This window comes from Pseudophryne corroboree, chromosome 7, assembly GCF_028390025.1.
Source record: "Pseudophryne corroboree isolate aPseCor3 chromosome 7, aPseCor3.hap2, whole genome shotgun sequence".
In the NCBI taxonomy this organism is placed as follows: domain Eukaryota; kingdom Metazoa; phylum Chordata; class Amphibia; order Anura; family Myobatrachidae; genus Pseudophryne; species Pseudophryne corroboree.
In genome coordinates, this window is record NC_086450.1 from 321593240 (window position 1) to 321619413 (window position 26174).

Below are 26174 nucleotides of genomic sequence, written 5' to 3' on the forward strand. Positions count from 1 at the left end.
GCCCAGTGTACCTAAAGCACCTGATATTCCAAGATGGACTCCCATCCAAGAACTAACCAGGCCCAACACTGCTTAGCTTCCAAGATTTAGTGAGATTGGGCCCATCCCGTGTGGTGTGCTGTAGATTGCAAGGTGAAGTCATGGCTGGCCTTATGACTGCCCCAGACAGAGACAATATGGTTTTCATAAAACCGTCCATCTATTGACGTTGACGGCAAAGGCCATATATATTTTTGCACGATCAAATGATATGAGTTTCTCTATAGGTGACATTTCCCATAATTAAACAGTTCTCAGCTGGAAAAGGATATTTGAATCCCATTTACTGGGAACCTATATTATTTATTGGGTATAGCCCAAACCTTTTCCATGATTTTCATCAGCTGCTAGGGTCCCCCATGAGGAGGCCCTATTTTTTTGGGACAATTAAACATAGGTACCTTATTTTTAACACAGGCTCTGCTGAATCCTCTTAAGGACAGAAAAGCCTTTACTGCTCTCATTAACTCAGCTATATTTACCTGTTGCATGATGAAGAAGAGTATATAGAGGTTTCATCGTCTGATAAATCATCCTGTGTAGCCTGTGCAGTTGATTTATTTACACTCGGTTTCTCAGCTTGTTTTATTAGAGAAGCTGTTGGGGATACCGTAGGTAGAGAGCTGCCTGTATGGGTTAATAATGAACCCTATTCCTGGTATCGAAGCTGTAGGATTTAACCTTTCAGCTATACTGGACAAGGTCTGTGCAAACATCGCCCCAAAGGGGATTTATCTATTATGCTGACAAGCCAACCATTTCACACATGAATCATCCTGTACCAGATCAGAGAGGATAATACAGTTATTGCAAGACAACATGATATGAGTGTTGGTGTTATTTAAGTGTACTCGTCACCTTTGCCACTCTTAGACATGATAATCAGCACTTTCACAGTGTACTACACAATTTGTGACTGTAACCACTTTATAGTTCTAAAGTGATATCAATGTGACCCCTACCCATGCACCAGCACTGAGGATCAGAAGACCAACTGACAAACATATTAAAGTCAGCAATCACACTAGCAGTCAGTCACATGTTATATAATAGTCATATGAGCACATAATCAACTACAAACACAATTTAAAGTATGTAGGAGTACATATTACTGAATTATGTTTTATACAGATCTTAATGTATTCAGACACATTGCGAAGAAAACCACAGTAATGTACACAAACTCATATGCAATAGGTACTTAAACTTAACTATTCATACTGACAAAAGTAGATAGAAATTTAGTGCTGTATAACCCGTACTCAGTAGAGTGGGATACAGGGAGACTCGCCTCACTTCCAAGATCAATCAATATGTTAGCGAATGCTGAGTGGATCCAGACACTACTAGTGTACACCGCCGCTCCGGGAACTTTAAGTGAACACAGACGCGCTGTGCATACAGACGCCTGTATTGCGACCGGGTCTCCTCGCGGTAATGTTTAGTGAACACAGACGCAGTGGCCTATGCTGCGACCGAGACCCCTCGTGGTAGCGTCTGAGACAGAAGTGAGGCAACAGTTCATGGCGGGAGACTCGCGGAAACTGGTCATGAACTGGGGAGAGGGGCAACCACCGCTGACATCAACCCTAGGGATCGCAGCCTCATACTATTCCTGGTGCCTTATGATCCCTAAAGCCTGGCGCTGGAGCACCCGTGGTGTCGGAGCATCAGCTACTGTTTGGTAGTCTCCTTCCAATACAGTGCGGCTGTGTCCGTATTCCCTGACTACGGGGAACCGATGCCTTACCTTCTACCCGTGCTCCGGCCACAGCCTGGTCACGTCTGCTGGACTGGCTAGTATATCCGACACAGATGCCCGCAGAGACAGCACTGTACACATGGGTAAGTGTTGTTGCGACCCGGCGGAGAGTTGTTGGAGCGACTCTTTCCAATATGCGTGTAAGACGCTAAGAACTGTCGCTCAAAAACCTAGTAAGACTATAAAAATAAAATAAGAAAGCTTAGGGCTGCCCTAGAACAGCAGCCCTGTGACCATGGTCCGGCTCCTGATTTGATTTGCCTGAGCTAGTGGGCGGTGATATATGGACGGGCCCGTTACATCCTGGGAGGCCTTAAAGCTTGTGATCGTTTGGTGCCAAGCCGCTGTCGCTCCATCATATCCCATTGTTATCCTGTGGACCCTGCCGGAGAAAATAGGATTGGCAGGGAAGAATGGTATAGAGAGAAGAAAAGGGGCAGCACAGAAGACACCCTGATTCAATTCTCCTTTGATCTCTTCTCCCTCTAGACACACACACACTCAGCACTTTCTGCTCCCCCAACACACATACACTCGGCCCTCCTGCCCCTGCTCCTCTTACACACATACATCCGCGTACCAGTTGAGGATGTGGGTGGGTGGTTGACTGACAGGAGCACCGAGGAGGATCTTTGATAGGGCCACTTCAGGCAAGTGGGACTGGCCGTCTGACCAGGGCACCAGCATACCATATATAATATAATATGCCACTTTTAGTATTGTGTTTCCATGCTATAAGTGTCAGAATCAACTTTTTAATGTGGTTATGGACGATAATAATAAAACCCATGGTAGACATTGACAGCTACAGAATTACGGTACTGCTTACTTGCAGGTCAAGCCCTTGCTGTGAGCCTGGAACAGTGTACAGACCCCTGGCAATGCTCACCTGTTCCAGGGTCCTGGCTTGGGTGAAGTCCTGGAGGGCAGTGGGGTGGCCGGAGCAGTGCAGAGCGCATCCCATATAGATGGCACAGCGCAGCAGGACAGTGACCTGCAGCTCTCTCCCAGGAGCCCCACCTCCCTGCCCAGCCTGCTGTTGCCCAGATGTAGTAGTGACAGGAGCACCAGCCCAAAGATGTCAACCATCACGAGACGAGAGAATGGAGACTGGACAGCGGGCTGCTGGGCTCTGAAGCTTGGGAGCAACGTCTCCATGCTGTGTTCTTATCGTCCTCAGCACAGGAGTGTGGCCTGAGGATGAGCTGCGTACATGTGGGAGGGATGCCCAGTCCCCCCCTCCTCCTGCAGACAGCATGATTCACCAAGCCAGGTTCCATGTCTCCGCCCGAGTCATCTGCCCCGCCACCCGCACCATGGCTCTCATTCTGACACTTTTGACCAAAGATGAAGTGGAAGAAAAACACTGACATTTTCAACCTAAGATTATTCCAATATTTTTTTGTTGTTGTTGTATGCAGCACCAAGCGACAGTTCTACATGTGTATGCCAAATTTCAGCTAAGTATGTCCAATAAGTTTTGATGTGCAGCTCCTCAAACACTATGCCACCATCTTAGAAAATCCCTATGGGAAAATTCTGGTTATTCAATACAGCCTTTATATAAAGGCACATTTTATATATATATATATATATATATATATATATATATATATACACACACACACACACACATATATATATATTTTTATTACACACAGAAAGACCCTGCGCTAACATCAGTAATAAGTAATAATCCGAAAACCCACGGGCAAAGTATGTCAACAGAAATAGTTGTGCATAAAACCTTTGTAATACAATAGAGAAAATCACCACTTGACAGCAACCCTTAAGGTAAGGCTCGTACCAAATGAACAAAAAAAAGTGCATATTACCACATGTAGATCAATTGCTCTGAGTATTCAGTCCATCTATGAGGCACTGGGGCCGATGGAAAACATGGGGGTCATTCCGAGTTGTTCGCTCGGTAAATTTTTTCGCATCGCAGCGATTTTCCGCTTAGTGCCCATGCGCAATGTTCGCACTGCGACTGCGCCAAGTAAATTTGCTAAACAGTTAGGTATTTTACTCACGGCTTTTTCTTCGTTCAGGCGATCGGAGTGTGATTGACAGGAAGTGGGTGTTTCTGGGCGGAAACAGGCCGTTTTATGGGCTTGTGGGAAAAAACGCTACCGTTTCTGGGAAAAACGCGGGAGTGGCTGGAGAAACGGAGGAGTGTCTGGGCGAACGCTGGGTGTGTTTATGACGTCAAACCAGGAACGACAAGCACTGAACTGATCGCAGATGCAGAGAAAGGTTGAAGTTACTCAGAAACTGCTAAGAGGTGTGTATTCGCAATTTTGAGAATCTTTCGTTCGCAATTTTACTATGCTAAGATTCACTCCCAGTAGGCGGCGGCTTAGCGTGTGTAAAGCTGCTAAAAGCAGCTTGCGAGCGAACAACTCGGAATGAGGGCCCATGTACAGAAACTTACCACCACATCTCTGTGTGCTGCAAGCCGGCTACAGGGATGGGGGTTTATTGGATATCTAAATATAGCTCCAGTAGTCAGGAAGTCTAAGTGACTCCATTACAACACGACAATGAAGCTTGTTGGGACCAGACCTAGGTTACATGTCTAAATTCCTCTAGGTCATTCAGATAAGCATATATTGTTTTTATAAATCTACGCTTAATATATACTTTTATTGCCAAATGTTTTAATGGTATTACAGGTTGAGTATCCATATCCAAATATTCCGAAATACGGAAATTTTTGAGTGAGACTGAGATAGTGAAACCTTTGTTTTCTGATGGCTTAATGTACACAAACTTTGTTTAATACACAAAGTTATTAAAAATATTGTATTAAATGACCTTCAGGCTGTGTGTATAAGGTGTATGTGAAACATAAATGCATTCTGTGCTTAGACTTGGGTCCCATCGCCATGATATCGCATTGTGGTATGCAATTATTCCAAAATACGGAAAAATCCAATATCCAAAAAACTTCTGGTCCCAAGCATTTTGGATAAGTGATACTCAACCTGAATACTGTGTGTATTTTTTAGCTTTTGTCCTGAATGACTTCAACTTAAGAAATAGGTTGATTGTTGCCTATTATGGACTTCCGGGGGTATGTTTAGTGATCAGATAACTGGACTTCATATGCTGTTGGTATGGGACCACTTTTTTTATTGTTTAGAGCACAATGGTGATTGCACTTCAATATTACAATTTTTTTAAAATTATTTCTTAAGGTTCAGTGTGACTGCACAAGGTTCGCTACAATCACTTATTTTTGGAACTATGCTAGGCAAAACCATATTGATGAATGTTTTTCTGGAACTTCATGGACTTTCGTGTATTTAGTAAATTCCGTAAGAAGTGGATATCAAACGCCACAGTTTGTTGAGAATATATATATATATATATATATATATATATATATACACACACACACACACACACACACACACACACACACACACACACGTGGTAGGACCCAGCGCCTTCAGTGATGTACGTTGTCCCGTAGTGGATATTTAAAATCAATATGCGTACCGGAAAACAGTGGATTTTCGATTAGTACATGATGTCTCTCTGTATCCTAGTTATCCGATCTTCCGGAGTTTCCAGTGATCCAGTACACCAACCACGGTATAAAAAACAAATATATGGACAATAATAGTGTAGTATTTTGGCTACGTGGAAAAGTAGTGATGATCATATTAGGTGCCGTGAGCGTGCTTTAAACCATGCAACAATTAGTTCAAATGCACCCCGCTTGTGAAAATCCAGTGGGAGATAATTGGTATTCTTATCCAAGTGAAAGTGATAATTATATATAATAATACCTTCAATAATGATATAACTTGCATATATGAATTCTCTCAGAGGTCTTCTCCAGCATTTGCGGTAAGTACCTTAAATGTGAGACTCCAACTTTTTCAAACTTTGGGGGTCATTCTGAGTTGATCACTGCTGATCTTTGCATGGCAAGCAGCGGGATTTAGCCAAATGCGCACGCGCAAAGTACTGAATGCACATGTGCAAAGTCCCCAGAATTACCCCCAAAGTTTGAAAAAGTTGTTGGCTGCATACAGAATAAACAGTGCTTCTGTTTTTCGGACTCTAGCCGTCCTGGCTACATAAATTTTCAAAGCCCTGACCACATCAAGGGACTCGGAATCCTCTAAGTCCCGTGTAGCCACAGGCACAATAGGTTGGTTTATATGAAAGGATGAAACCACTTTTGGCAGGAACTGAGGACGTGTCCGCAATTCCGTAATATCCATATGGAAAACCAGATAGGGGCTTTTATGTGATAAAGCCGCTAATTCCGACACTCGCCTAGCCGAAGCCAGGGCTAATAACATGACCACCTTCCAAGTGAGATATTTCAACTTAACCGTTTTCAGTGTTCAAACCAGTGTGACTTTAGGAAGTCCAAGACCACATTAAGGCGCCACCGGAGGCTGAATATGCAGTACTCCCTTAACAAAAGTCTGAACTTCTGGGAGAGAAGCCAATTCTTTTTTAAAGAAAATGGATAGGGACGAAATCTGGACCTTAATGGAGCCTAATTTAAGGCCCAAATCCACTGTAGGAAGTGAAGGAAACGTCCCAGATGGAATTCTTCCGTAGGAGCATTCCTGGCCTCACACCAAGAACATATCTTCGCCATATACGGTGATAATGTTTTGCTGTTACTTCCTTCCTAGCCTTTATCAGCGTAGGGATAACCTCATCCGGAATACCTTTTTCCGCTAGGATCCGGCGTTCAACCGCCATGCCGTCAAACGCAGCCGCGGTAAGTCTTGGAACAGACAGGGTCCCTGTTGCAACAGGTCCTGCCTTAGAGGAATAGGCCACGGATCTTCCGTGAGCATTTCCTGCAGATATGAATACCAGGTCCGTCGTGGCCAATCTGGAACGAGGATTGTTCTCACTCCTTTTCTTCTTACTATTCTCAACACCTTGGGTATGAGAGGAAGAGGAGGAAATACATAGACGGACCGGAACACCCACGGTGTCACAAGGGCATCTACCGCTACTGCCTGAGGGTCTCTGGACCTGGCGCAATACCTCTGTAGCTTTTTGTTAAGGCGGGACGCCATCATGTCTATCTGTGGCAGTTCCCACCGACTCACAATCTGTGCGAAGACTTCTTGATGAAGTCCCCACTCTCCGGGTGGAGGTCGTGCCTGCTGAGGACGTCTGCTTCCCAGTTGTCCACTCCGGGAATGAACAAGCTGACAGTGCGCTTACAGGATTCTCCGCCCAGCGAAGAATCCTGGTAGCTTCCGCCATTGCCGCTCTGCTCCTTGTGCCGCCTTGGTGGTTTACATGAGCCACTGCGGTGATGTTGTCTGACTGGATCAGAACTGGTTGGTCGCGAAGTAAGGCCTCCGCTTGACGTAGGGCGTTGTATATGGCCCTTAGTTCCAGGATGTTGATGTGCAGACAAGTCTCTTGACTTGACCAAAGACCTTGGAAATTTCTTCCCTGTGTGACTGCTCCCCAACCTCGGAGGCTTGCGTCCGTGGTCACGAGGATCCAATCCTGAATGCCGAATCTGCGGCCCTCGAGAAGATGAGCACTCTGCAGCCACCACAGGAGCGACACCCTGGCCCTGGGGGACAGGGTGATCAACCGATGCATCTGTAGATGTGATCCGGACCACTTGTCCAACAGATCCCATTGGAAAGTCCTCGCATGGAACCTGCCAAAGAGAATGGCCTCGTATGAGGCCACCATCTTTCCCAGGACTCGAGTGCAATGATGCACGGACACCTGTCTTGATTTCAAAAGGTTCCTGACCAGAGTCATAATTTCCTGGGCTTTTTCTATCGGAAAATAAACCCTTTTCTGGGTCGTGTCCGGAATCATGCCCAAGAAAGGCAGACGAGTCGTAGGAACCAACTGCGACTTTGGGATATTGAGAATCCAGCCGTGTTGTTGTAACACTTTCAGTGAAAGAGATACGCTGTTCAGCAACTGCTCTCTTGATCTCGCTTTTATGAGGAGATCGTCCAAGTACGGGATAATTGTGACACCCTGCTTGCGCAGGAGCACCATCATTTCCGCCATTACCTTGGTGAAAATCCTCGGAGCCGTTGAGAGACCAAACGGCAACGTCTGAAATTGGTAATGACAGTCCTGTACCGCAAATCTTAGGTACGCCTGATGAGGTGGATAAATGGGGACATGAAGGTACGCATCCTTTATGTCCAGTGACACCATAAAATCCCCCCCTTCCAGGCTGGCGATGACCGCTCTTAGCGATTCCATCTTGAACTTGAACCTCTTCAAGTATAGGTTCAGAGATTTTAAATTCAATATGGGTCTGACCGAACCGTCCGGTTTCGGAACCACAAACATGGTCGAATAATAACCCCTTCCCTGTTGAAGGAGGGGAACCTCGACCACCACCTGCTGAAGATACAATTTTTGTATTGCATTTAACACTATCTCCCTCTCTAGGGGGGAAGACGGTAGGGCCGATTTGAAAAACCGGCGAGGAGGCACCTCTTCGAATTCCAGCTTGTAACCCTGAGACACAATTTCTATTGCCCAGGGATCCACCTGGGAGTGAACCCACATGTGGCTGAAATTCCGAAGACGCGCCCCCACTGGCCCCGACTCCGCCAGTGGAGCCCCAGCGTCATGCGGTGGATTTTGCAGAGGCCGGGGAGGACTTCTGTTCCTGGGAACTAGCTGTATTGTGCAGCTTCTTTCCTCTGCCCCTCCCTCTGGCAAGAAAGGATGCACCTCGGACTTTCTTGTTTCTTTGTGAACGAAAGGACTGCATTTGATAATGCGGTGCTCTCTTAGGCTGTGAGGGAACATAAGGCAAAAAATTTTACTTTCCAGCCGTAGCTGTGGAGACCAGGTCCGAGAGACCTTCACCGAACAATTCCTCACCCCAGTAAGGTAAAACCTCCATATGTCGTTTTGAGTCGGCATCACCTGTCCATTGCAGAGTCCACAGGACCCTTCTGGCAGAAATCGACATAGCGTTTATTCTAGAACCCAGCAGACTAATGTCTCTTTAAACATCTCTCATATAAAGGACAGCGTCTTTAATATGCCCCAGGGTCAATAAAACAGTATCCCTATCTAGGGTATCAAACTCCTCTGATAAGGTATCAGTCCATGCCGCTACTGCACTACAGACCCAGGCCGACGCGATTGCCGGTCTGAGCAAGGTACCTGAATGTGTATAAATGTACTTCAGGTTACCCTCCTGTTTGCGATCAGCAGCATCCTTGAGGGTAGCCGTATCCTGGGACGGCAGGGCTACCTTTTTGGATAAGCATGTTAAAGCTTTGTCCACCCTAGGGGAGGATTCCCATCGTAACCTGTCCGTTGGCGGGAAAGGATACGCCATAAGAATCCGTTTGGAAATCTGCAGTTTTTTATCTGGAGATTCCCAAGCTTTTTCACATAACTCATTCAGTTCGTGTGAGGGGGGAAAAGTTACCTCAGGTTTCTTTCCCTTGTACATATAAACCCTTGTGTCAGGGACAGGGGTTTCCTCTGTGATGTGCAAAACCTCCTTAATTGCTATAATCATATATCGGAGTGATTTAGCCAACCTTGGCTGTAACTTTGCATCATCGTAATCGACACTGGAGTCAGAATCCATGTCTGTATCTGTGTCAACAATTTGGGATAGTGGGCGCTTATGAGACCCCGACGGTCCCTGCGACATAGGATCAGGCACGGGTTGAGACCCTGCCTGTCCCAATGCATCAGCCTTGTCTAATCTTTTATGCAAGGAATTTACATTATCATTTAAAACCTTCCACATACTTTTTTGCGCCTAATTATGTGCCCCCCCTCTCTTTTCAACCCTCTTCTACCGTGTATCAGCAGGGGAGAGCCTGGGGAGCTTCCTCTCAGCGTGCTGTGGAGAAAAAATGGCGCTGGTGAGTGCTGAGGGAGAAGCCCCGCCCCCTCGGCGGCGGGCTTCTGTCCCGCTTAAATTTTATTTCTTTGGCGGGGGCTCCTACATATATACAGTGCCCAGCTGTATATATGTGTTTATTTGCCAGAATGAGGTCCCAAATGCTGCCCAGGGCGCCCCCCCCTGCGCCCTGCACCCTAACAGTGACCGGAGTATGTGTAGGTGTGGAGCAATGGCGCACAGCTGCAGTGCTGTGCGTTACCTCCAGTGAAGATCACGAAGTCTTCTGCCGCCTGTGAAGTTTTCTTGCTTCTCATACTCACCCGGCTTCAGTCTTCCGGCTCTGCGAGGGGGACGGCGGAGCGGCTCTGGGACGGACGGCGAGGGTGAGATCCTGCGTACCGATCCCTCTGGAGCTAATGGTGTCCAGTAGCCTAAGAAGCAGGACCTAGCTTCAGAGAGTAGGGCTGCTTCTCTCCCCTCAGTCCCACGATGCAGGGAGTCTGTTGCCAGCAGAGCTCCCTGAAAATAAAAAAACCTAACAAAAAACTTTCTATCAGCAAACTCAGGAGAGCTCACTGAAAAGCACCCAGCTCCTCTGGGCACAGAATCAAACTGAGGTCTGAAGGAGGGGCAGAGAGGGAGGAGCCAGTGCACACCAGGAACTAAATTCTTTCTTAAAGTGCCCATGTCTCCTGCGGGGCCCGTCTCTCCCCATGGTCCTTACGGAGTCCCCAGCATCCTCTAGGACGTTAGAGAAACAGGAAAGGGATATAAAAAGATATCCAAGCAATTGAGAATGCCAATCAGCAGTGTTCAAACTCTAATTAAGAGTTTACATACACATACTCCAGTCTTCAAGAACCTTGCAACATACACATACACATACTCCAGTCTTCAAGAACCTTGCAACATGTCCTGCTTTCAGGATTTCAGTCTGTGAGAACAGGTGGGATAATTACTGACCAACCAAAACAGATTTCACCTGTGCATGATTACAGAAATTTAGAAAAGATGACCTGTTGGGTTCATTTAAGAACTAAACTTGAAAAACTGTGACTTGATGCATTAAGAAAATAATAAGAATTTACTTACCGATAATTCTATTTCTCATAGTCCGTAGTGGATGCTGGGGACTCCGAAAGGACCATGGGGAATAGCGGCTCCGCAGGAGACTGGGCACAAAAGTAAAAGCTTTAGGACTACCTGGTGTGCACTGGCTCCTCCCCCTATGACCCTCCTCCAAGCCTCAGTTAGGATACTGTGCCCGGACGAGCGTACACAATAAGGAAGGATTTTGAATCCCGGGTAAGACTCATACCAGCCACACCAATCACACCGTACAACTTGTGATCTGAACCCAGTTAACAGCATGATAACAGAGGAGCCTCTGAAAAGATGGCTCACAACAATAATAACCCGATTTTTGTAACAATAACTATGTACAAGTATTGCAGACAATCCGCACTTGGGATGGGCGCCCAGCATCCACTACGGACTATGAGAAATAGAATTATCGGTAAGTAAATTCTTATTTTCTCTGACGTCCTAGTGGATGCTGGGGACTCCGAAAGGACCATGGGGATTATACCAAAGCTCCCAAACGGGCGGGAGAGTGCGGATGACTCTGCAGCACCGAATGAGAGAACTCCAGGTCCTCCTCAGCCAGGGTATCAAATTTGTAGAATTTAGCAAACGTGTTTGCCCCTGACCAAGTAGCTGCTCGGCAAAGTTGTAAAGCCGAGACCCCTCGGGCAGCCGCCCAAGATGAGCCCACCTTCCTTGTGGAATGGGCTTTTACAGATTTTGGCTGTGGCAAGCCTGCCACAGAATGTGCAAGCTGAATTGTACTACAAATCCAACGAGCAATAGTCTGCTTAGAAGCAGGAGCACCCAGCTTGTTGGGTGCATACAGGATAAACAGCGAGTCAGATTTTCTGACTCCAGCCGTCCTGGAAACATATATTTTCAGGGCCCTGACTACGTCCAGCAACTTGGAATCCTCCAAGTCCCTAGTAGCCGCAGGTACCACAATAGGCTGGTTTAAGTGAAACGCTGAAACCACCTTAGGGAGAAATTGAGGACGAGTCCTCAATTCTGCCCTGTCCGTATGAAAAATTAGGTAAGGGCTTTTATAGGATAAAGCCGCCAATTCTGAGACACGCCTGGCTGAAGCCAGGGCTAACAGCATTACCACTTTCCATGTGAGATATTTTAAGTCCACAGTGGTGAGTGGTTCAAACCAATGTGATTTTAGGAACCCCAAAACTACATTGAGATCCCAAGGTGCCACTGGAGGCACAAAAGGAGGCTGTATATGCAGTACCCCCTTGACAAACGTCTGAACTTCAGGAACTGAAGCTAGTTCTTTTTGGAAGAATATTGACAGGGCCGAAATTTGAACCTTAATGGACCCTAATTTTAGGCCCATAGACAGTCCTGTTTGCAGGAAATGCAGGAAACGACCCAGTTGAAATTCCTCTGTAGGGGCCTTCCTGGCCTCACACCACGCAACATATTTACGCCAAATACGGTGATAATGTTGCACGGTTACATGCTTCCTGGCTTTGATCAGGGTAGGGATGACTTCATCCGGAATGCCTTTTTCCTTCAGGATCCGGCGTTCAACCGCCATGCCGTCAAACGCAGCCGCGGTAAGTCTTGGAACAGACATGGTCCCTGCTGGAGCAGGTCCTTTCTTAGAGGTAGAGGCCACGGGTCTTCCGTGAGCATCTCTTGAAGTTCCGGGTACCAAGTCCTTCTTGGCCAATCCGGAGCCACGAGTATAGTCCTTACTCCTCTCCTTCTTATGATTCTCAGTACCTTGGGTATGAGAGGCAGAGGAGGGAACACATACACTGACTGGTACACCCACGGTGTTACCAGAGCGTCCACAGCTATTGCCTGAGGGTCCCTTGACCTGGCGCAATATCTGTCCAGTTTTTTGTTGAGGCGGGACGCCATCATGTCCACCTTTGGTTTTTCCCAACGGTTCACAATCATGTGGAAGACTTCTGGGTGAAGTCCCCACTCCCCCGGGTGGAGGTCGTGTCTGCTGAGGAAGTCTGCTTCCCAGTTGTCCACTCCCGGAATGAACACTGCTGACAGTGCTATCACATGATTTTCCGCCCAGCTAAGAATCCTTGCAACTTCCGTCATTGCCCTCCTGCTTCTTGTGCCGCCCTGTCTGTTTACGTGGGCGACTGCCGTGATGTTGTCCGACTGGATCAACACCGGCTGACCCTGAAGCAGAGGCCTTGCCTGACTTAGGGCATTGTAAGTGGCCCTTAGTTCCAGGATATTTATGTGAAGTGACGTTTCCATGCTTGACCACAAGCCCTGGAAATTTCTTCCCTGTGTGACTGCTCCCCAGCCTCTCAGGCTGGCATCCGTGGTCACCAGGACCCAGTCCTGAATGCCGAATCTGCGGCCCTCTAGAAGATGAGCACTCTGTAACCACCACAGGAGAGACACCCTTGTCCTTGGAGACAGGGTTATCCGCTGATGCATTTGAAGATGCGATCCGGACCATTTGTCCAGCAGATCCCACTGAAAAATTCTTGCGTGGAATCTGCCGAATGGAATCGCTTCGTAAGAAGCCACCATTTTTCCCAGGACCCTTGTGCATTGATGCACTGACACTTGGCCTGGTTTTAGGAGGTTCCTGACTAGGTCGGATAACTCCCTGGCTTTCTCCTCCGGGAGAAACACCTTTTTCTGTACTGTGTCCAGAATCATCCCTAGGAACAGCAGACGTGTCGTCGGAATCAGCTGCGATTTTGGAATATTTAGAATCCAACCGTGCTGTCGTAGTACTACTTGAGATAGTGCTACTCCGACCTCTAACTGTTCTGTACCACAAACCTGAGGTACCCTTGGTGAGAAGGGCAAATTGGGACATGGAGGTAAGCATCCTTGATGTCCAGAGACACCATATAGTCCCTTTCTTCCAGGTTCGCTATCACTGCTCTGAGTGATTCCATCTTGAATTTGAACCTTTGTATGTAAGTGTTCAAGGATTTCAGATTTAAAATAGGTCTCACCGAGCCGTCCGGCTTCGGTACCACAAACAGCGTGGAATAATACCCCTTTCCCTGTTGTAGGAGAGGTACCTTGATTATCACCTGCTGGGAATACAGCTTGTGAATGGCTTCCAATACCGCCTCCCTGTCGGAGGGAGACGTTGGTAAAGCAGACTTCAGGAACCGGCGAGGGGGAGACGTCTCGAATTCCAATTTGTACCCCTGAGATACTACCTGCAGGATCCAGGGGTCCACTTGCGAGTGAGCCCACTGCGCGCTGAAATTCTTGAGACGGGCCCCCACCGTGCCTGAGTCCGCTTGTAAGGCCCCAGCGTCATGCTGAGGACTTGGCAGAAGCGGGGGAGGGCTTCTGTTCCTGGGAAGAGGCTGCCTGCTGCAGTCTTTTTCCCCTTCCTCTGCCCCGGGGCAGATATGAGTGGCCTTTTGCCCGCTTGCCCTTATGGGGACGAAAGGACTGAGCCTGAAAAGACGGTGTCTTTTTCTGCTGAGAGGTGACCTGGGGTAAAAAGGTGGATTTCCCAGCCGTTGCCGTGGCCACCAGGTCCGATAGACCGACCCCAAATAACTCCTCCCCTTTATACGGCAATACTTCCATATGCCGTTTGGAATCCGCATCACCTGACCACTGTCGCGTCCATAACCCTCTTCTGGCAGAAATGGACAGCGCACTTACTCTTGATGCCAGAGTGCAAATATCCCTCTGTGCATCTCGCATATATAGAAATGCATCCTTTAAATGCTCTATAGTCAATAATATATTGTCCCTGTCCAGGGTATCAATATTTTCAGTCAGGGAATCCGACCAAGCCACCCCAGCACTGCACATCCAGGCTGAGGCGATTGCTGGTCGCAGTATAATACCAGTATGTGTGTATATACTTTTTAGGATATTTTCCAGCTTCCTATCAGCTGGTTCCTTGAGGGCGGCCGTATCAGGAGACGGTAACGCCACTTGTTTTGATAAGCGTGTGAGCGCCTTATCTACCCTAGGGGGTGTTTCCCAACGCGCCCTAACCTCTGGCGGGAAAGGGTATAATGCCAATAATTTTTTAGAAATTAGCAGTTTTTTATCGGGGGAAACCCACGCTTCATCACACACCTCATTTAATTCATCTGATTCAGGAAAAACTACGGGTAGTTTTTTCACACCCCACATAATACCCTTTTTTGTGGTACTTGTAGTATCAGAAATGTTCAAAACCTCCTTCATTGCCGTGATCATGTAACGTGTGGCCCTACTGGAAAATACGTTTGTTTCCTCACCGTCGACACTGGAGTCAGTGTCCGTGTCTGGGTCTGTGTCGACCATCTGAGGTAACGGGCGCTTTAGAGCCCCTGACGGTGTTTGAGACGCCTGTACAGGTATTAACTGATTTGCCGGCTGTCTCATGTCGTCAAAAGTCTTTTGTAAAGTGCTGACACTATCACGTAATTCCTTCCATAAGACCATCCAGTCAGGTGTCGACTCCCTAGGGGGTGACATCACTAATACAGGCAATTGCTCCGCCTCCATACCATTTTCCTCCTCATACATGTCGACACAACGTACCGACACACAGCACACACACAGGGAATGCTCTGATAGAGGACAGGACCCCACTAGCCCTTTGGGGAGACAGAGGGAGAGTTTGCCAGCACACACCAGAGCGCTATATATATACAGGGATAACCTTATATAAGTGTTTTTCCCTTATATAGCTGCTGTATAGATTTATCTGCCAAATTAGTGCCCCCCTCTCTTGTTTTACCCTGTTTCTGTAGTGCAGGACTGCAGGGGAGAGTCAGGGAGCTTCTCTCCAACGGAGCTGTGAGGAAAAAATGGCGCCAGTGTGCTGAGGAGATAGGCTCCGCCCCTTCTCGGCGGCCTTTCTCCCGCTTTTTTAAGGAAAAATTGGCAGGGGTTAAATGCATCAATATAGCCCAGGAGCTATATGTGATGTATTTTTTGCCATATAAGGTGTTTTTATTGCGTCTCAGGGCGCCCCCCCCCAGCGCCCTGCACCCTCAGTAACCGGAGTGTGAAGTGTGCTGAGAGCAATGGCGCACAGCTGCGGTGCTGTGCGCTACCTTACTGAAGACAGGACGTCTTCTGCCGCCGATTTTCCGGACCTCTTCAGTCTTCTGGCTCTGTAAGGGGGCCGGCGGCGCGGCTCTGGGACCCATCCATGGCTGGGCCTGTGATCGTCCCTCTGGAGCTAATGTCCAGTAGCCTAAGAAGCCCAATCCACTCTGCACGCAGGTGAGTTCGCTTCTTCTCCCCTCAGTCCCTCGGTGCAGTGAGCCTGTTGCCAGCAGGTCTCACTGAAAATAAAAAACCTAATTTAAACTTTTACTCTAAGCAGCTCAGGAGAGCCCCTTAGTATGCACCCTTCTCGTTCGGGCACAAAAATCTAACTGAGGCTTGGAGGAGGGTCATAGGGGGAGAAGCCAGTGCACACCAGGTAGTCCTAAAGCTTTTACTTTTGTGCCCAGTCTCCTGCGGAGCCGCTATTCCCCATGGTCCTTTCGGAGTCCCCAGCATCCACTAGGACGTCAGAGAAAATAAATTAAGCACAGGATTTTCCACTTTTTTGGGGTTTTTTTTACAGCTAAAATTAAAGTAACAGGAATGTAGCAGATTATTCAAACAATATGTACAACTATTTTCAAAATGTAAAAAAATAATAATGAAACATCAGGCAACATGGATTTAATTAATTTCAAAGCAGTCATCAAACTTTTGCCAGAACAAACGCAGACTTACTAATGGAACTTTTTCTTAGAAACTAGAGGCGGTTAAAAAATAGAAGTTTTGATTCCTGACCTTCAGAAATGATCTAAATTTACAAGTTTGAAAATCTGTATAAATAATTTGACAAATACTTCTGCTAAAAAAAAAATCAGTCCGTTTTATTTTCTTTATTATACTCTGTGTTGGAGCTATCGGATAGTCCTTCAGAAACATCAGTGCTTGGCCGAATTCCATCCTCAAGGTTATCAAACCTTTCTGTCTCTGCATTAGCTTTGTGTTTGGCTTCCAGTGATACCATAATAAACTTGAGTAGTGTATTTTCTGCCAGAAGACTTTCAGAAGCTGCTACCAGCTCCTTCATCTTGTCCGCCATCGTGCCCACCTCCCTAACTTTTTGTTCGCACAGAGCTTGCAACTGTTCCATGTGATCCTCCAGGGCTTTGTTGTGTTGTTCTAGCGTCCGTTTTTGGACTTTAAGGTCTTGTGTATCTTTTCTCACTTCTGAAATCCTTTCTGCCAGCTGACCCTGGGCCTTGTGTAAGACTACAATTTCAGCCCGCAGTCTTTGTATTTCTCGCTCCAAATAAGAAACGTGATCTTCTTTGTATTGTAGATAGTGCATTGGGCAGGAGGCAGGTGGATCAGCTTCAGTGGAAGGCAGGGTGGCGTATTTTAGGATAAACTTCAGAAGATTTGGAACAGTGATTTGCCGATCTTCAGGATACACTACACTGTGATCTTTCCTGCAAAAACATGAGTTGTAAGTGGGGGTTACTGAATTGACTGAGATGTGTGTGGACATCTTGGATTCAAAGGTCAAACAATTGTAACCCTAGGTTACGTGTAAAATTAATAAACTATGCACTACTGGTCTTATTGTATACTGTGCCTCCACCAAAGTATGACTTAAGTTGTTAATTAAGTTACTTTATTTTACAGGGCTGGCTTGGGACAGCAAAATATATTTATTTATTCCCTGTGCTAATAAAGGAAAATATTACCACTCTTACACTCTGTGTTTCTGCGTTTTAAATTCATGTGATAATATTTAATTGGCATAAAGTAGTACAATATTACAAAGATTGTAATATAACAAGATAATACAATCAGTAGCTCACACACTCCCTTCTTATCCAACCCTTAAGGCCTATACAGTTTACCTGCATGCATGACATCAATTTCCTTTACCTTTGAGGTAGCTACCTGAGTTCACCATTGACTGAAAAAATAATCCAAGGTGAACACCCGGGTCACTTAATTAGATGTCATGCATGACACACCTCCTCTTATACATACAGTACATTAGTTGAAGTACTGACTTTAGTAATATACACACATACATTTGTGCATAAATTCAACTGCTGTGTAATACTACAGTCCTTCTTCCTAACCCTTTAGCGCATATTCAGGTAGGCAATTTTAGGCGCTAAAATAATGTCCACTTTAAATTCTATTGAATTATACAAATAATACTGAATTCACCAAGTAAATGTGTTATGACACAAATATCCATGTGCCTTTTACAGTCAGTTTGAATTTACATAAACTGTCCAAGAGGTTTCCACTGTCTATAGTACTTTACTCTGACAGACAGTGCTTGTTTCAATATTGTGTCTTTTTTTCCCTGCTGCAACAATTGTATTTAGACCGTCTGGCAGTGCTCTCTGAGTCTAATGGGCCCTACACACTTGGCGACTGGCCGCTGAGCTGCACGACGGCTGACGCGGCCGTCGGACGACCCGGCAGCGCGGGGGGTGACGCCGGCTCCATAGCCCTGCATGCTAATATGCGTGTGACGTCACACAGCCGCCGCGGCCCGCCCCCCCCCCCCCAACGGTTCGGGCACGACTGCGTTGCCCGGACTGTGCCCCCTAAACAGCGGCCCGCCCCTCACCCCCAGCGACCGCCTCTGCCTGTCAATCAGGCAGAGGCGATCGCAGGGCTGAGACAGCAGTCGGCTGTCTGGCATGCGCACTGCGGCGCCAGCGCAGTTCAGACCTGAGCGGCACAGCACCGATCAGGTCTGAATTAGGCCCTATGTTTCTTAAAACTATAGTAATCTAAATGAAGCAACATCTAAGGGGCTAATTGTGTATGCAATACATATACTCATCTGCTTGCATTTCCAGTTTGTGTGTGTGTGTGTGTGTGTGTGTGTGTGTGTGTGTGTGTGTGTGTGTGTGTGTGTGTGTGTGTGTGTGTGTGTGTGTGTGTGTGTGTGTGTGTGTGTGTGTACCGGCTGCATGTATTTTCCGGTTGATGTATGTTTAGCAGAGGGAAACTGATATTTTCTATTCTTCTTACAGTAAAAACCTTATTCTTACTGAGGCAGAAAAGCCAATGCTTCCTCTTTAGCAAGATGCCATGCAAAGTGATGATTTGTATGTGATCTGCATGCTACCTACTTTGTTCATCTGTAAGACAGAAAGAAGCCTCTATCCCTGGCTCCAGAGGCTGAGCACCCTGTAATATCGCTAGTGAGCCATTTTTATCTATGGAAACACTGTCAGAGTGTCACAGCATTTATTTTTTTCAAAATTATAAAGCGTTCATTGGTAAATTACATACTGTATAACTAATAACTTCACATTCTTAACTATATGATACCCATTTTACTCTACATCTATCTACCATCCACTTGGCAAAGATAATGAATTTCCTTTTCATCAGCCCTGCTGAGATGGCAATGGCTGCTATTTATGCCAATTTTACCCATTCAGCTGCAGCATATAGACAGCTCAGGTGAGGTTTCGGCTGGTGCTGGCATGCAGCCACGACGATACTAGGTTGATTTCTGGCGGTCCTGGCTTTTCTGTGGGGGGTAGGGGGTATGTCACAAGTATAGCATTATATGTTGGTAATATAGTGGGGGCTGGAAATGCTAGTACAATGGGGGCACTTAATCTGTTTGTAAAGTGGAAAATAGGATTTTAAATTACCTACCGGTAAATCCTTTTCTCGTAGTCCGTAGAGGATACTGGGGATCCATCTAGTACCATGGGGTATAGACGGGTCCACTAGGAGCCATGGGCACTTTAAGAATTTGATAGTGTGGACTGGCTCCTCCCTCTATGCCCCTCCTACCAGACTCAGTCTATGAAACTGTGCCCGAGGAGACGGAAATACTTTGAGAGAAGGATATAAAAGGATAGTGATGAGATTCCAAACCAGCACACACAAACAAGAGGAAAGTCATGCTAACCAAACTTGGAACAGGAACAGCTGATCCAAACAACAACACTTAACCAAGTAACAGTGCAGGACGAACGAAGCAATGGGCGGGCACCCAGTATCCTCTATGGACTAAGAGAAAAGGATTTACGGTAGGTAATTAGAATCCTATTTTCTCTTACGTCCTAGATGGGGATCCATTTAGTACCATGGGGAGATACCAAAGCTCCCAAACCGGGTGGGAGAGTGCTGAGGATCCTGCAGAACTGACTGACCAAACTGAAGGTCCTCAGAGGCCAAGGTATCGAACTTATAGAACTTTGCAAACGTGTTTGAACCTGACCAAGTAGCTGCTCGGCAGAGCTGTAAAGCCGAGACACCGCGGGCAGCCGCCTAAGAAGAACCCACGGACCTAGTCAAGTGGACCTGTACAGATTTTGCAATCGGCAATCCTGCTGTGGAATAAGCATGCTGGATAGTGAGCCTAATCCAACGCGCAATTGTCTGCTGTGCAGTAGGACGACACCCAATCTTAGTGGGATTGTAAAGAACAAACAGCGAGTACGATTTTCTGTGACGAGCTGTTCTCTTCACATACACATTCAAAGCGCTCACAACATCCAAAGACTTTGAAGTAACAGAGGTGTCGGTAACAACCGGAACCACAATTGGTTGGTTGATGTGAAACGCCGACACCACCTTAGGAAAATATTGCTGACGAGTCCTGAGTTCAGCTCTGTCCTCATGGAAGATTAAATAGTGGCTCTTGTGAGATAACGCCCCCAACTCCGACACACGTCTTGCTGAAGCCAAGGCCAACAGTGTGACGACTTTCCATTCAAGATATTTTACGTCCACCTCCTGTAACGGTTCAAACCAGTCTGATTGGAGAAACTGCAGCACCAAAGTGAGATCCCAAGGTGCCGTGGGAGGCACAAAGGGAGGCTGGATGTGCAGAACCCCTTTCAAGAACGTCTGGACCTCAGGAAGAGACGCCAATGATTTCTGAAAGAAAATGGACAAGGCAGATATCTGGACTTTTATGGAGCCGAGACGTAGGCCCACATCTACACGCGACTGCAGAAAAAGCAGGAAACGTCCCAGATGAAATTCCACCGCAGAATATTTTCTGCTCTCACACCATGAGACGTATTTCCTCCAAATACGGTGGTAACATTACCCCCTTCCTGGCTTGAATCATAGTCGGGATGACTTTGTCAGGAATCCCTCTCCTGGCTAGAATCAACCGTTCAACTTTCATGCTGTCAAACGTAGCCGTAAGTATTGATAGACGAACAGGAGAGTCTCGCAAAGAGGTAGAGGCCACGGATCTTCCAGGAGCATCTCCAGAAGGTCAGCATACCAGGCCCTTCTTGGCCAATCCGGAGCAATGAGAATTGCTTGAACTTTTTCCCTTTTTATTATTTTCAGAATTCCTGGGATCAGCAGAAGTGGAGGAAACACGTACACCATCTGATAGACCCATTGAGTTGTCAGAGCATCCACTGCCACTGCCTGTGGGTCTCTCGACCTGGAACAATACCGCTTGAGCGTCTTGTTGAGACGAGAGGCCATCATGTCGATTTGGCCCGACCTTGAAGAAGATATGAGGCCTGCAGAAGGGTGTTGTATACAGCCCTGAGTTCCAGAATGTTGATTGGAAGGACGACTTCCTGACTTGACCATCTTCCTTGAAACTGCACCCCCTGGTTGAGTGCTCCCCAACCTCTGAGGCTTGCATCTGTGGTTAGCAGAATCCAATTCTGAATCCCGAACCGTCGGCCCTCGATTAGGTGAGATGTCTGTAGCCACCACAGAAGGGAGATCCTGGCCTTTGGCGACAGATGGATCCTCTGGTGCATGTGAAGATGCGATCCGGACCATTTGTCCAACAGATCCAGCTGGAAGGGCCTTGCATGAAACCTTCCGTACAGAAGCGCCTCATAAGGAGGCCACCATTTTCCCAAGAAGGCGAATGCATAGATGCACCGATATCCGGGTTGGCTTCAGGACATCCCGAACCATCGACTGGATTACCAATGCCTTTTCCAATGGAAGAAAAACTTTGTGCAACTCTGTGTACAGTATCATTCCCAGAAATGGAAGCCTCAGAGTTGGCTCTAAATGAGATTGCGGGGGATTTAGAATCCACCCATGATCCAGGAGTAGTTTGGTTGAGACCAATGCTGCCCAACAACCTTTCCCTGGACGGTGTCTTTATCAGAATATCGTCCAGGTACGTAATTATGTTCACTCCCTGTTTGCGAAGGAGAAACATCATCTCTGCCATCACCTTGGTGAACACCCTCGGTGCCGTGGAGAGACCAAATGGCAGGGCCTGGAACTGGTAGTGACAGTCCTGTAGTGCAAAGCATCGATAAGTCTGGTGAGGCGGCCAGATCGGAATGTGAAGGTACGCATCCTTGATATCCAGAGACACTAGGAATTCCCCCTCCTCCAGACCTGAGATCACCACTCTCAGAGACTCCATCTTGAATTTGAACACTCGTATGTACGGGTTCAACGATTTTAGATTCAAAATCGGTCTCACCGAACCGTCCGGTTTCGATACTACAAACAAGTTGGAATAGTACCCCTTGTTTTGTAGATGAGGTGGAACTGGAACAATGACCTGAGTCTGTACCAGTTTTTGAATGGCATCCTGTAAGGTTATACTTGCCTCTTGTGAAGCTGGTAAGCCTGATTTGAAGATTCTGTGAGGTGGGAGCGCCTGAATCTCCAGTCTGTAGCCCTGGGAAATAAGATCTATGACCCAGGGATACTAGCATGATGTTGTACAGATGTGACTGAAATTTTTTTAGTCGGGCTCCCATCTGCCAGTCTCCCAGGCCATGCGGTCCACCGTCAAGCAGAAGGCTTTGAGGAAGCAGAACTGGAGCTCTGTTCCTGAGAACCGGTAGTTGCTGGTTTGCGTGGTTTACCTCTAGTGCCTCTGGTGGCAGTAGAAGATCCTCTGACTTTGCCCTTAAACTTGGCAGTCCGAAAAGGACTGCAGGGTAGTTCCCGAGTAGGTCTTCCTGGTTGAGGGAGCTGCAGAAGGAAGATATGTGGACTTCCCCGCAGTAGCTTTGGAGATCCATTTGTCCAGTTCATCTCCAAATAAGGCCTCTCTTGTGAAGGGTAGGCCTTCCACGCCTTTTCTGGAGTCCGCATCAGCAGTCCACTGGCATAACAATAAGCCACTGCGTGCTGACACTGCCATAGCAATGGTGCGTGCATTAAGCAAACCTACTTCTTTTATGGCTTCCATCATAAAGTTTGCAGAGTCCTGTATATGTTACAGGAGTAACACAATCTCCCCCCCCCCCCCCCCCCCCCAGATAAGGAATCCAACCCTTCAATAAGGTTACCCGACCATTTAGCAATGGCTTTAATAATCCACGCACATGCTATAGTGGGTCTCTGAGCCACCCCAGCAGCTGTGTGCAAGGATTTGAGTGCAGTCTCAATCTTAAGATCAGCTGTGTCTTTCATGGAGGCTGCACCTGGGAGGGGTAACACAATCTACCTCAAGAGGAAAAGGAAAAGAGGAGAGTAACCTTTTAAAGATTTGAAATTTCCCATCAGGATTAACCCACGGTTCTTCAAGCAGGGTATTCAATTCCTTTGACAGAAGCAAAGTGACTGAGGACTTCTTTTTTACATTAAAATAAGATTCCTCACACTTCTCTGTCACCTTATCAGGAATTTGTAGCACATCTCAGATAGCTTCTATAAGAGCCTATATACCCTGTGACAGAGCAGCGTCTCCCCTTCTGAATCCACCCCCCCCCCCCCTCCTCTACGTCTGACCCCTCAGTGTCAGAGTCAGACTGCAGGATATGGGCCCGAGTTCATTTTTGTGGACAAATTGCAAAGGACTGAGACGCTTGTTTGGGGACTGAGTCTCTGTTCATAATATCATCCACAGACAATGTCTTAAGTATTGCGTCTCTTTCCCATTGCGGGACAATTTATTAGAGATATTAGTAATCATTCCTTTGATGGAATCCAGCCACGCTGGTTCAACCCCGCTAGTCTGAGAAGGTGCACTACACTGAGTACATAGTGAGCTCCCTGGGGAAGAGGAACACTCTGCCGTACATGAAACACACTCTTTGCCTAACATATTGTAAATGTGACAGCACACACACAAACCGCTTAGGTAATCTGGAGTCACACCGGAGGAGCTGCGCATCCCTGTCAGTCAGCGTCTGAGTCCACTGAAGAGGGAAAATGGTGCTGGTGAGCTGCTGCATCCGCTCATAGTGAAGCCCCACCCCTTTAAGGGTGCGCGGTCTCCCCCTTTTGTTATACTGGCTGAGGTAATTTGTGCTTAAAATAGAGACAGAACCGTTTTAAGGCTTAGTTTGCCAGTGTGGGTACTGTGCACAGTGTACCGAGACGCAGTTGTGTACCGAGTCTGGAGACGCAAACCGCCCCGGTTAGAAGCCGTGCGTCTCCATACCCTCATGCCATCATAATGGCTGGCGACCCGCTAACCGGGACGCCGGCTTAGTACTCACCACTCTTCTTTCTTCTGGCTCTGTTAGGGGCCCCACAAAGCAGGCAGGCTGGTGTCATCCAGTCCAGCCTGAAAATAAACAGAAAAATAAATGCAGAAAACTCTTCAGGAGCTTCCATAAGCGTGACCAGCTCCTCCGGGCACATTTTCTAAACTGAGTCTGGTAGGAGGGGCATAGAGGGAGGAGCCAGCCTACACTATCATAGTCTTAAAGTGCCCATGGCTCCTAGTGGACTCGTCTATACCCCATGGTACTAAATGGATCCCCAGTATCCTCTAGGACATAAGAGAAATATTAGTATGTGAAGGAAGAAGTTTATAAACGGCTACTGACACAATGTAACACACTGGCACAGGTATAGTAGAGAGATGCCGGCTATGGATACTATGCTAGTCATTTAGCATGTATAATTTATTTTGCAGTCACACCCACCACCTTTCCTAACACCTACTATTAAGCTCAAAAACTGCTGGTTCCTGGCCCCGACTCCCAGCTTTCTGAGACTGTGCACCAACACATGCAAACCCTGCACATTGTCATAGTTCTCCAGTAGCAGATGCCCAGTGAATAGACTGAGAAGGGTTCTGGATGGGGATAAGTAAATGCTTGAGAAGGATTTAGAGACAAAATTTTGTATGCAGCCATTCTGTGGGGGAAATTAAATTGTTATCGTGGGTCCTGCACTTGTGTGCGCCCGCCGCCAGTTAGTAAAATGTTTCTGCTGGCAGGTGCGAGAAATCAATTTCAGCTTGCTACCAAATGAGACTTTACACGTCGCGCCAATTCGTTTAGTTGGGTTACGTGGCTAAACATGACTGATATGGGCGCAATCAGCACGATAATGGGGAACAATTGAATATCGCCCCACAATCAGTGTCACTTTAGACGGGAGATTGGGTGTGAGTAAACAACTGAATTTACCCCCCCCAGTGAGTTTTCTTTTGGTAACAATTACAACACAGCAAATATACTTTAGCAACTGCAGAGTTGTAGGAACCCATGGAAAGATGGGGATTAACTGTCAAACCTAATTTCCCAGTGAGGATAATAAAGGGGTGGTGTCGCTAAGAATTCTGGCTCATTGAATATCTACTAAGCTGAAAATACCCTTATAGTACTTACCATCACATAAGACAGATTTACCTGGTAAGATGGAGAATGCCATTTTGAGCTCAATACTGGACTGGTTCCTGCTCCAGGATATTCATCGATACACTGGTATCCGATTGGCCATGAATTGCAACAATCAGTTACCATATTACTGAAGTAATTCAATATTGCTGCCGTGCCGTAACAGCTGCTCCAAAAAGCAGTTGTTGTCCCTGCAATCCCTACCACTGCCGATTTCACCACTAATTACTAGTGGAGGAACTTTGTACAGCAGTATTAGTTGGTGCACATGCGTGAACGGCACTTAAGAATAGGATTTTAATTACCTACCGGTAAATCCTTTTCTCGTAGTCCGTAGAGGATGCTGGGGTCCACATTAGTACCATGGGGTATAGACGGGTCCTTTGGGAGCCACTGGCACTTTAAGAGTTTAATACTGTGGGCTGGCTCCTCCCTCTATGCCCCTCCTACCAGACTCAGTCTAGAAACTGTGCCAGAGGAGATGGACATACTTCGAGAGAAGGAAATACACAGATAGTGGTGAGATTCACACCAGCTCACACATAACAAGGCAAACCAAGCTAACCAGCTCGAACAAGTCAGCAACAGCTGAACAACAGTACTTAATCAAGTAACAAGGCAGTACTGAACCAAGTAACAACTGCAGGAAAACGAAGCGCTGGGCGGGCGCCCAGCATACTCTACGGACTACGAGAAAAGGAGGTCCACATTAGTACCATGGGGATGTACCAAAGCTCCCAGTACAGGAGGGAGAGCGCGGAGGCTCATGCTGAACTGATTGACCAAAATTTAGGTCCTCAGAGACCAAAGTATCAAACTTGTAGAACTTAGCAAACTTGTTCGACCCCGACCAAGTAGCCGCTCGGCAAAGCTGTAAAGCCGAGACACCCCGGGCAGCTGCCCAGGAAGAACCCACCTT

The 26174-nt window shown here is 47.0% G+C and overlaps 1 protein-coding gene across 2 annotated transcripts in view; it reads right to left on the bottom strand.

Moving 5' to 3' along the window:
• Positions 1-16370: 16370 nt before the first annotated feature.
• TXNDC11 (thioredoxin domain containing 11) overlaps positions 16371-26174 on the bottom strand; it is a 173360-nt gene continuing 163556 nt past the window's right edge. For both annotated transcript variants that reach the window (XM_063934304.1, XM_063934305.1), the window contains one exon: positions 16371-17170. In XM_063934304.1, the coding sequence (XP_063790374.1) occupies positions 16576-17170 (595 nt within the window). In that variant the 3' untranslated portion in view covers positions 16371-16575. The remainder of the gene's footprint in view (positions 17171-26174) is intronic.